Here is an 11,618-nt window from a genome sequence, read left to right on the forward strand (position 1 = left end):
ACAAAATGAAGAAGTCATACCTGATTTTGTACTTATGCATCATACAACTGTGAGGCTGCCAAACTTTCTCTCCAAGAAATCTGCCACTTGAGAGAAGGTATTCACATGAATCATTGCCTATAACAGTTAAATACAACAGTAGTATAAGCAATAGTTAAATTTTTGTAAGTTGGCTATCTTGACCCTATTCAAGGTCCCTGAGATCAGCAAGTACAGGTTTCTATGTTTCACTATACTTTCCAGGTGCATATCACCCATTCACGAGAAGCATGATAAATATTAATACATTAATATGCAAGAGGATGAAGCATGATAAATATTAATACATTAATATGCAAGAGGATAAGAGCCACTAATGGTTTATACTTCAACCTGTAAAAGACTCCTAGCTCCTAAATGCTACATTCACTACTTTGGCAGTTCCTTCTGCTTCAGATTTTTTTCCCAGGGACATCAGCTCAACCTCAAACCAAACTTTACATCTGATTATCACTCCTACTTCCAGCTGAGAAAGAAAAGTTAAAGGATAAAAGAGACGACTTTGGAAATGACTTCCTAGTCAACTATTATAATGCATAGCGCATTAGCATATCTGGAGTCCTGGTTTTAAACACAAAGTTCCATAACTAGGAAATCCCTGAGTCCCATGTAAACTAGGACAAGGAATCACTCTACTTCCTTTGGACATTTTACTGTACAATAGTTAAATATACATGACCAAAGGGGTTAAAAAACAGTCTGGAGGCATTTAAGTTTAAATATGTCAAACAAATGAGAGAAAAATTAGATATTTAGATTAACATGGGATTATAATGAAATATAAATATCATTGATTAATCTCTAGTTTCTTATTAACAGTCAACAGCAAGCTATATTTGTTTGACAATTAGTTATGGTCAGGCTAACAAGTCTGATAAGAGAAATACTACAGAAAAAAATGGTAATGTGAACCTTTCAGGGTGGAGATAGGAAGACCCAAAAGTATTTAAAGTAGAAGAACACATCTCTTTTCTCAATCCAATTATTCATCTATCTGGCCAAAATATAGACAAAAGGTGATACAAATGCAAGACAATATGCATAAACACTGAAAGTATTGTTGCCTCAGTGTCATAAATTCTAAAGTAGAACAGGAAGGAAGAGTAAAAATGCTGCATTATCTTGGTGGAAAACTGGATAAAGAAAGCAGGAGAAGGAAAGTAGGATATCAATTATTAAATTTTTATAATTATACATGTAACCTGAGCAGGATTTGTTCTTTTTTTTTTTTTTTTTTGTATTTCAAAGATTAATAACCTGTCTCTAAGTAAACTACAAATAATTAGTTCTTAATTATTCCTAATTATTAAAAACTAATTCTAGTTCTAAAAGAAAATTAAGCTACATAAATAACCAAGGATGAGTAAAGAAAGAACTGCAGGAATACACAATTAAGTTATTTTCCTAAAACAGCACTCCTGCAACATTCTTTTATAATAGCCATATAATAAAATCCTGTTAAAAATCTAGTAAATATTTAAAATTAAGGTGAAAATTCCATTATTTATAGCATTTCTATCTCTTTAAACACATCTATTAAACCAACTTAAAGTTTGTAACACACCTATTTTCTAAAAAAGTTATAAGCTACAAATATCTAGGTGTTAGTTCTGTAGTGTTTTTATTCCTTTTATTTCTTCTTTCTCCTTTCCTTTTTTTTTTGCTTGTTATTTTTGTTTTTTAATAAAAGCCTAGAAAGAAACACACCTTGATCAATATTCAGTGTCTGAGATTATATTATTTGTTATACATCTGTATGGGTTATCAATATGATTTCATGGAGACGGAAGTGCCACACCATCATCTTTAAAATAGTCAGTCTTTTCTCACAGAAAATGTGTTTAAGATGCAAACTTCTTTTCCTTCTCAATACTAGTATCCACACCTTGTTTCTCAGTAGCTGAGCTATTGGAAAACACCAGCTCTAATCTGATGACCACATATTAGAAAAACCCCATAGCAAAAAAGATTTGAAATTGTCACTAACCAAAAGGCACTATAAACACAGTATTTTAGAGACTACTGATCTTTCCAAGGAAGAAATTCTTAATTTGTTAATGAATGGTAGTTGACAGTGACTCAATGTATTTCTTAATGCAAAGGTTTTTTTACAAACCTTATATCTGAAATTAAATTATCTGTCTCTGTATCATATCAGTTAGGGTCTAGTTAGAAGACAGGAACTACACCAGTTATTTTAATACAGAGAATCTAATATAAAGAATTGTTAGAGAAATAAAAGATTTGCTAACTAGACAACTGAAAAGGCAAGAAGAGAATGGCTTTTTTATATTTGTCAGCAAAATAATAAAAATATTAATAATAAATACTATTGTGATCTGATTCAAATAAATTAACCTGATCCATAAAAGAAAACTCCACAAAATGGCATACTCTAAAACAAGTTCTCTTTTCTTGGAAAGGAAATATTTTTTAGATCAAATCACTATATATAAATCTAGATGTTAAAATAACATGCCACATTTTTATTTATACTAACTATATGTAAATATCTGCTGGCACGTATTTTCCTTTCCAAATTTACCAAAAACAAAACAAAACAAAAACAGTCATTATTTTCAATTGCCTAGTACAATTTTGATAGCTACTTTAATACAACCAACATGAGATGAAAAGTTGCCAAGTGTTCAGATAAATCCAGTGAGGAACACAATAAAAAAAAGCAACTAAAGGGATAGAATTTTCTACTTCAGCTATCTCCAACACTACGATTATGTAGATGAATGGCTCACTGTCTTCCTCTTTATTCTGTTATTATAAGTATAAGCATTCTGGTTTGTCAGTCTACAGTCTCAGGTTTTCATGGATGATTTTTCTATAATAGAAAGATACCTAAAAGCAAACAAAATAAACAAATAAAAACAAGCTGAAAAACAAAGTTTAACAATTAAAGAAAACATCCGATGTCCTAAATAAACCACAACATATATTTTCCTTTGAACAGAATACCTCTGGCACACTGCACCTTTAGACTGAGTCACTCTACTAAAGCTCTGTGTTTCCTACTACCAACCATGAAATACCAGACCATTAAGTTTGGAATATAGTCTGCAGAATATTTTGTTTGCCTAAGATTCAGCAAATTATACTTCAGCCTGTGCTGAAAATCACCATTAAACTTTTTCTTTAGACAAGCTAGGAATGTATCACTACAAGTGATGTCATATAAATCGGGACCTTTCTAACACTCCAAGGAAGAAAAGGCCAAGAGACCTAGCCCTGTATCTTTCTAGCTTTAATTTCTGAAGCTTTCAACTTACTTTCCTCCAAAACATGCAGTAACATTTAACATTGGCATTTAATAGGCTTAGTGACAAAAAAAGGAATTCAATTTCAACAAAATTAAGGCATTTGAATTAAGTTAACTTTATCAATTTAAAAAATTAAAATTTATCCAGATTGGAACTATCCTTAAGGCTACAGATAACTGGCCTCCTGTCACAGAAATGATGTTTTTAATCTATAATCACATTACTAATAGACATTTTGTGATTCAGTAATGTGAGATATTTATAAAATTTAGAAAAAATATAGTTGAGAGTAATTATTTTTAAAATGTCATTCTACTATATTATGTGAAGATAATATTAATAATACAAAAAAACCCTACTTTCTAAAAAGAGACTAGAACATGAAATTCAATTAAAGCCACAAAAGAACCAAATGCAAGGAGGAAAATGGGAGAAAATAAGAACTTTGAAAATCTAGTTATCCATAGTTATTCATGGAATTCCTACTGTGTGTGAGGCTCTAATGATTTAAAGATGAATAAGATCCTCCTGGAAGCTCACAGTTTGTGTGGGGAGGTAGATACCAATTATTACAATACAGCATGATAAGTATGTACAAGTTGCATGGCAGAACTGAATTCCTAATTCCTACTTTTGTAGTGGTGACATTTGAACCAGGCCTTGGAAAACCTGTACTTTCTTTTCAAGGGGAGAGAGGTCATTGCAGGAAAAGAAAATCAGGTATCTGTGCGATGTATAAAAGGGCAAAGCATGTTTAGACTGTGAGCCTGGAGTTTAGGAAGATAAAGGAAAAAACAAAGGTAACAAAAAGTAGGCTCAGGTCAGATTTTGAAGTTTTATACATACAACTTTTAGAAAATTAATCTCTTGGCTGGGAAGGAAAACCCTTGGTTAGTACTTTGAGGTTGATTTAGTGTTCCTAAATTAACCCATGGCTCCCTGGAAAATGCTTTCTCATCCCATCTTCTATACATTTCCACTGTCTAAGAAGCTCTGAGAAAGGCAGAATACAACATGAGGCAGACTAACTGGGTTCTAAATCCTAGCCCACTCACTGACTAGTTGTGAATCCTTAGGCAATTTACTTAACCTCTCAAGCCTCATCTTTAAAATGTAAACAATACGGTAATTCACTCAATCTAAAACCATTGATTGTAAGACACATCATCATTTTATGTCATAGTAAGAAAAAATGTTACCAATTAAACTTTGACATGCAATCAAAGTTTTAAAGACTCATCCTGATTACAGAGATGTTAAAAATGGGGGATGAGGGATGAAATATGCTAATTTTATCTACCTCACAGAAAGGCTGTATAGACAAAATGAATTAAAACATGTAAAACCCTTAGTAGAACAGTTCCTGGCATATAATAAGTGTTCAGTGTTAGCACACAGTATCTGCCAAGCTTTACTTTCTGTAGTGTGTAATTTTTTCTTTTACTTTCCATAGTTTGTAAAGCAAGAGATACTGAATATGTATATCCAAACTACATTCACTTTAACCTGCCTGAAACAGACCCATACCCACACATCCAAGATCCTAATACACAGTCTAAATCTGTTCATCTAATATAAGGTCCTTTGTTATTCTATAGATTTATGATGTGATTCAAATGTATGGTGATCCTCGTGTGAAGAGCACTGCACCTGACTCAGTTTGACACTGCCAATGCATGAAGATGGCTATAATGTTCCTGTTAAGATGTTTATTTTTCCTAGTCTTTGGCTCAAGTTCTTGACATTCAGTCTGGGCAAGTATAAACACCAGGTGTACTGCTTCACACTTAAGGCACAGAAGCACCTATGGAAACTGATGACTTGCTTCTGGAGGAGGCTTTACAAACAATCCCAGATTGCTAGGCTGACTCATAAGGTCCCATCTGACATTCTGTTCTCCCCGCTGATGACACATCTTGATAAGATGAAATATATACTCTAAATATAAAAATTAGTATTCCAAGCTTATCAAAAGAGACAAAGTACAATAAAAAAAAGGAGGGGGGCTTAGATGTTAACCTTTAGGACAGTAGTACTGCAGTTATAAAATTTATCTCCACTACTATCACATACACAAAATTGAGTAAGGTTACTATCATCTTACACCAAAGTCACATAAAATGATTAATAGTAGTTAAAAGAAATATTTCCTCAAAATCACCACAAATCAATGCATCAATATTGCTACTTTTATTTTGCATTTCAAAGAAAATGCTGGACTTCTATCACAGTGACTGCAGATGAACCAAGGCCCTGCCATGTCATGTGGCTGTGATCTGCAAATGCCTGGAGAGAGGCCAAAAGAATATACTCTAACTTTTTGTATATTTAATCTGAAGAGCTGTTCATCCAGTATGGTACTAGAGTATATGATTTTTAATCCTCAGGAGTTGGAGGAAATAAAGCAGCATAATTGATCAAAATGTCCTATAGTTTGAAAGATCTCTCAGGATGAGAAGGGAACTCAGATTCCAGTACCACGTTTACTGAATATTTTGCCAAAGTGGGTGTGAAGTTAAATGGGCACAGCGTTAATGTGCACCTGTCCATTACACATTACATCTTGACTAATTAATCTCACAGTGACCAAGAGCTGTCCAGATAATGGCTTTGATAGTATTAAGAGCCAAAAAATAAAAGATCCTATCATTATTAATCTCCCTCCTCCTGCCAGGCATTTTTACAGAGGGGAAAAAAATCAATCAACAAGGACAAGTAAATATCCCACGATTACTGAAAGATAATTCGTTCTGAAATAAGGAGGTCATGCTTCTTTCTTCCCTTTACACCAATTTCAAAACTCATAGCTAAGGGCCTGCTTTCAAATAGTTTACAACTTGATTTCACCGCCCACCTTTACTCCTGTCAACCCTTAACTTCTTTTCAAAAATCTGCCCCAGTGCCTTTACTTTGCAAAAAGCGTGCAATCCGAACCCTTCAAATGTTTCTGAATCATAAAGGCTGGGTGGCACCTCCTCCATTGGCCACAGGCGTCTTTTGCCAGCTGTCACCCTTTTGGCAAAGGAAAATGGGGCGGCCCTTGCCGCTGTCCAACAGCCTAGCCCTGCTGTTACAGGGCAGAGGCCCGATTAAACGAAGGCTAAGGAGCCGGATCCTTAGAAGCAGGATCTGCGACCCCACTCCTAGCAGAGGTGCCCCTTGCAGGGCGACCTTCGCCTTCAGCGCCGGGGGGGGGGGGGGGGGGGGGACTGCCCCCCGAGGGCTCCCCCCCCCCCCCACCGAGGGCTGTCTGTCCGACCTCCTGCACTAGAGCCCGGGTTCTGGAGTGTCTCCCCGAGCCCAGATCGCACAGGAGACAGACCCGGGCAGACCCCTGGGCCAGGCCCGAGGTTGGCACCCCCGACCTCAGCTCTGGTGGCCGGGGGGGGGGGGGGGGGGGCGGTTGTGCCCAGAACCGCTGGCCCTTGTCCTGTGGCAGCCCACATTGGGGTCCGCTTTGTTGGCCTGGGGCGCCAGCCCGCCGCTGGGGACACCTGGGGGCACGTGGGGGCACCGCCTCCCCAACCGGCCAGGCGGGAGGGAGGCCGCGTGGGCGTGGGCGTGTGTTGGGCGAGAGGGGCGGCCTCCAGCCTCCGCGTCGCCGCCTCCCCCCGGCCGGCCCGGGCAGGGGGGAGGGCCCGCTCACCTCGGTAGCGGCGGGAGGCGAGGTGGCACGCTGCAAGCAGCAGCACAGCCACCAGCGCTAGCACCTTGGCGCTCCTCACGCTGAAGTAGTGGTTGATCTCCCGCTTGCCCATGTTGTAGGCCAGAGCCGCCATCTTGGTTCCTCCATGACAACAGTGCGCGGCGGAGCGGGGAAGGGGCGCCGCACAGGGGCAGCACTGGGGCTGCCGCCGCTGCAGCCAGGCCAGGAGCCGCCGCCAGCCCCCGCGGCCTCCACTCGCGCCTCCCGAAGGGCACCCTGACCCTACGGCCGCGGTGCCCCCGGCCTCCACCTGCCCCTCCTCGGCCGCGGCCGACTCGGCGGCCTCCCCCCAGCCCCGCCGCCGCTGCTCCGCCGTACCGGTTCCCCAGGCGCCCTGGACGCCTGTCTCCTCCCCTTCCTCCTCCTCTTTAGCCTCCTGCCTTAATAGCGGCTGCGCCTGCGAGGGGGGTCCGGATGCCCAGTGCTCCGGGGTCACGGGCCCCAGCCAGCCCTCCGGGGTCATTGGGTCACGGGTGCCGGCGGGCGGCGGCGGCGGCGGCGGCGGCGGTGGCGGCGGCGGCGGCAGAGACATGGCAGTGTGGGGAGAGGGGACCAGGGATTGCAGCCTGGCCGGGAGCGAGCCCTAGGGCTGTCTCCTGGTTTACTAGCCGCTACCTGAGCCCAGGTTGGGGTAATAGAACCACAGTTCCGGGAGAAAAGTACACATTGCCCCACTCCCGCCTTCCCCAACACTCCCTTTACTGAGCCTTCTACTCCCTGAACCGGCCCAGCGGGATGCGAAGGCCACCCCAGCGTCTCCGGGCTTATTGTCAGGCCAGCCGTGACCCGTCAGGTCAGTCTGGCTGCCACCAGGTGCTGGCCAGCTGTTGAGATTGCTGGTAGTCCCAGCACCCAGTCAACGTGTAAGACCAGTCTTGACACTTAACTCACTGCTTGGACCGTTTCTCTTGAAACTTTTTTTCTTTTAATGTTTTCGGTTTGCCCAGTTGCGATGGGCCAAGGTACACCAAAGTACAGAATGGAAGGGACAGAAGGAACCTAAATTAGTGTAGGTGTTGGTGAGAAAAGAACCTGACTGATTCGCGTTTACACAAAGGTTGGTTAGGTGAATGCACTGAAAAACTTTTAAAGTGTGCTTATGACAATCACCCCTGCTATTAAAGTTGGTTAATGTTTTGTGATTATCAATAAAATGAGTACTTTTTTTTCCTTATTGCTTAGTAAAGCACCACACCTGTTATTCCTACTGTTTTTTTGTTGTTGTTGTTGTTGGTGGTTGGTTGTTTGTTTGTCTTTCTCATGCTGCCTTCCAGATGGGAATGGTTATTTACATATTTACATTGCTTGCCATTCTACTTGCCTTGCCTTGTTTAGAATGCATCATTGGTTAGTTGGGGTGTTGTCAAGTATTCTTTCCCATTTAGCCATTCCTGAACTTGTGCTTATAAACCCCTCTTAAAATTATAGAATGTTAGATATGAAGGGGCTGTAGAGATCTTGTCTAGTCGTTCCCATTCTTTTCATCCAAGGGACTCTTTATTATGTTTTCATCCATGGACCTCATATCTTGAAAGATTTTGTCACTTAAATGAAATCACATATATCACTGCCATGGATGTAATGCTAATAAGCAATAAAGTTAAATAAGTGTACAAACACTTAGGCACTGTTCCCTGCAAATGGTCGTTTAATTTTGGCTGTTGTTCTGATCCAAGGTTGATCACATGCTGAAAGAATTAAATCAGATATTGTAAAAACCAGATAAATAACTCCGCTAACAATATATGGTCCAATAATCACATCCTAGACATTGCTATGATGTCATCAAGAGCAAATTAGAATTTCTGATCAGCATTCAATAACCAGTGTTAGCCCACAGAGTTGATTTAATGCCTGCCAAAAGTAAAGAAACTTGACATTTTATTTAATTGCAATTTCCAGAAGGCTTTCTGAAATATTGTAAATAGCTTGCAAACCTCTTTTTTCCCTCTAGTTTAAAGCTAATCCCTCTACCTCTACTCTGAATCTCTTCCTGTCCCCCTTCCTTGAGGGTGTTGATGGCTCCAACAGTGATTAGGTAATGCCACCCACCTAATTCCTTTCTGTGTCCTCCAACTCTTCCTCTCTTCTGGCTGTTTGCTTTCCACCAATAAATTTCTCTTTTTAATGAAAAACATCCATTAACTCTATGTTCCTGTGTGTTTACATCTTTTTCTCTTTCCTCCTTTGACAAGCATCCAGAAAGAGTAGTGTTGACTTGCTGTCTTCACTTGCTCAATTACCATTATCTCCTCAGCACATTGCATTGTTCTTCATCAAGGCTGTGTAGAATGACCTCTTGTTAAATCCAAGGGACACTTTATAGTCCTTATCTTCCTGAACCATTTTTTGGTATCTTATACTGTCGACCATTCTTCCTTATTTGGTATTCATCTATCAAGCTTTCCTTCATTTCTCTCTAGACCCTCTCTTGGTCCTTTCTTTAAATAATGGTATTAACCAAAGGTCTATTGTCAGCCCACTTCTGGTTGTTTTTAAGTGATCTTAGAATCACTTAGCCATCAATTAGTGGTCCCATCACTCCCATGGGATCAATTATTTTCTATACACACACACACACCCCTGATTATATCAGTCCATATTTACCCCCACATTGTAGAACCATTTGCCTACTGTATCTTTCTACTAGGATATCCTTCAGGTGCCTAATATTTACCATTTCCAAAACAAACTCATCACCTTCCCTCCCTTCCTTCATTTACTTTTGACATTTATGCCTCATCTTTTCACTGTAAGCCCAGTTAGCCAAGCAAGTGTTTGAGGTACCCTTGCTCCACTCTAATAATTCTCAACTATGTTGCCCCCTCTCTATCCAATTGCTGTTACCGTGGTTAAGGCATGATTTCTTCCTTGCATTTCTTATTCTTTAACTCATCTTCCTCAGGTCATTCAAAAATCCAATCCTACTGCCATTCTGCCATACCTCTTATCAGAAGGAACTTTCTTAAAGTCGAACGTGGGGTATAATTTTCTGATAAAAACTAGTCAGTGGCTCCATCTTTACTTGCCTACCCCTAAGCTATCCAGAATATTTACTAATGCTCAGCAAAAATACCTCACCTCTTAATATCCAAATTAAAAGAGAGAGAGAGAGAGAAACCATCTGATAGAAACTCTTTCAACCACTGCATTACTTTAAAACAAACTACCACACTTTATCCCTTCCCTTCTGACTCAAAGAAAAATTCATCCTCCACTTTCCCAAAGCTGTCACTTTCATCTGTGTTCATGATTGTATCAACAACATTTCATTTGAGAATCTGGTCTCATAAGTTTTCCTTCCTTATTTCTAATTTCTACCTTGAATTTATCCCTCTCCACTGTTTGTCAAATGCATCCTTTCTTAAAGTACCTTTTTAATACACCACACCATCTCTCTTCTTCCTTCACCGTTGAACTTCTTGAAGGAAAAGTAGATGATTAGTGTTCTCATTTTTTTTTTTTTTTTGCCTACTTATTGGTCTTTAAACACTTGAAAACTGACTTCTGTTCCTACTACTTTACTTAAACCACTCTTTCAAATGTCAACTGCATCCTAAATTACCAAATTTAGTGTCTTTATCTAAGCTTTATCTTTCTTGACTGTACAGCATTGTTAAAATATTTGCTTTCCTCAAACCTTCTCTTTTGACTTTCATGAAACTACATCCTTCTGGCTCTCCTCTGACCTTTCCCATGCATCTCCAAGAAGATTCCTCTTGCTTTCTTTCTCAAACTCCTTTTATGAAAGTGCTTTCAAGTTTCTCTTGTTTGTCTGTTTCTCTTCTTAGAAAACCTAAATTGCAAGTTGGCTTCAACCATCACACCTGATCCACGCACGTACCCTGGATTCCTCTCATGCACTCCAGACCTTTTTCACATACCTCAGGGACAGCTTCAGTGTTCTTAGAACCTCAGACTCAATGTGTTGGAAACAAGTTTTATTTTCTTTCCAAACCCATCATTTTGTTATATTTAGTTCATTGGCACCCGTATCCTTCAAATCATTCCAGCTAATCTTTGACTCATCTTCTTTCTCCTCTACCTTAAGTATAGATTTTCAAACGAGGAGCATATTCACAAGACAAGACGCTGGATAGTTAGAACAAAGTACTAAAACTTCTATTTATAGTTAATTCTTAACTACAATAAAATAAGGCTTTATTGATATTTAATATAAGGACTACCTTTAGTACACTACCTTGGTCTATCTGTACAGTCATGTCAAGTACACTTGGAGAGGAATCCTAAGGGGAAAAAGGGAATTCATACTTGTGGAGAGATTGACAATGGCTCACTTATTTGTTCACTTTCAGCAAATTGTGTTTACAAGCCCACCAAATGAATTAACAGATTATATTATCCACTTTCACTTAAGCTCACAAAATGGAAAGGGACTTTAAAAATTCCCCTGAGGGAGCTGTGAATTGAAGATAATTCTAACCATACAAATACTAGCAAATAAGAAGAATATACAGAATGGAATCTTCTACTCCTAATATAAGCTATTTATCAGTTATATTATATGGTAAAAAATGCATATACATCTATATGTCATACATATGATATATATATGACATATATATGATGACCACAAGAAA

At 39.4% G+C, this 11,618-nt stretch overlaps 1 protein-coding gene across 2 annotated transcripts in view; it reads right to left on the minus strand.

The window, feature by feature from the left end:
* The window catches only part of CASD1 (CAS1 domain containing 1), a 42,048-nt gene extending 34,682 nt beyond the window's left edge, over window positions 1–7,366 (minus strand). For both annotated transcript variants that reach the window (XM_069461568.1, XM_069461569.1), the window contains exons 1-2: window positions 6,958–7,366; window positions 21–117 (exon numbers count right to left, since the gene is read on the minus strand). In XM_069461568.1, coding sequence (XP_069317669.1) covers window positions 21–117; window positions 6,958–7,090 — 230 coding nt within the window. In that variant the 5' untranslated portion in view covers window positions 7,091–7,366. The remainder of the gene's footprint in view (window positions 1–20; window positions 118–6,957) is intronic.
* Window positions 7,367–11,618: the final 4,252 nt, after the last annotated feature.

Source organism: Eulemur rufifrons, chromosome 29 (genome assembly GCF_041146395.1).
Source record: "Eulemur rufifrons isolate Redbay chromosome 29, OSU_ERuf_1, whole genome shotgun sequence".
NCBI lineage: Eukaryota > Metazoa > Chordata > Mammalia > Primates > Lemuridae > Eulemur > Eulemur rufifrons.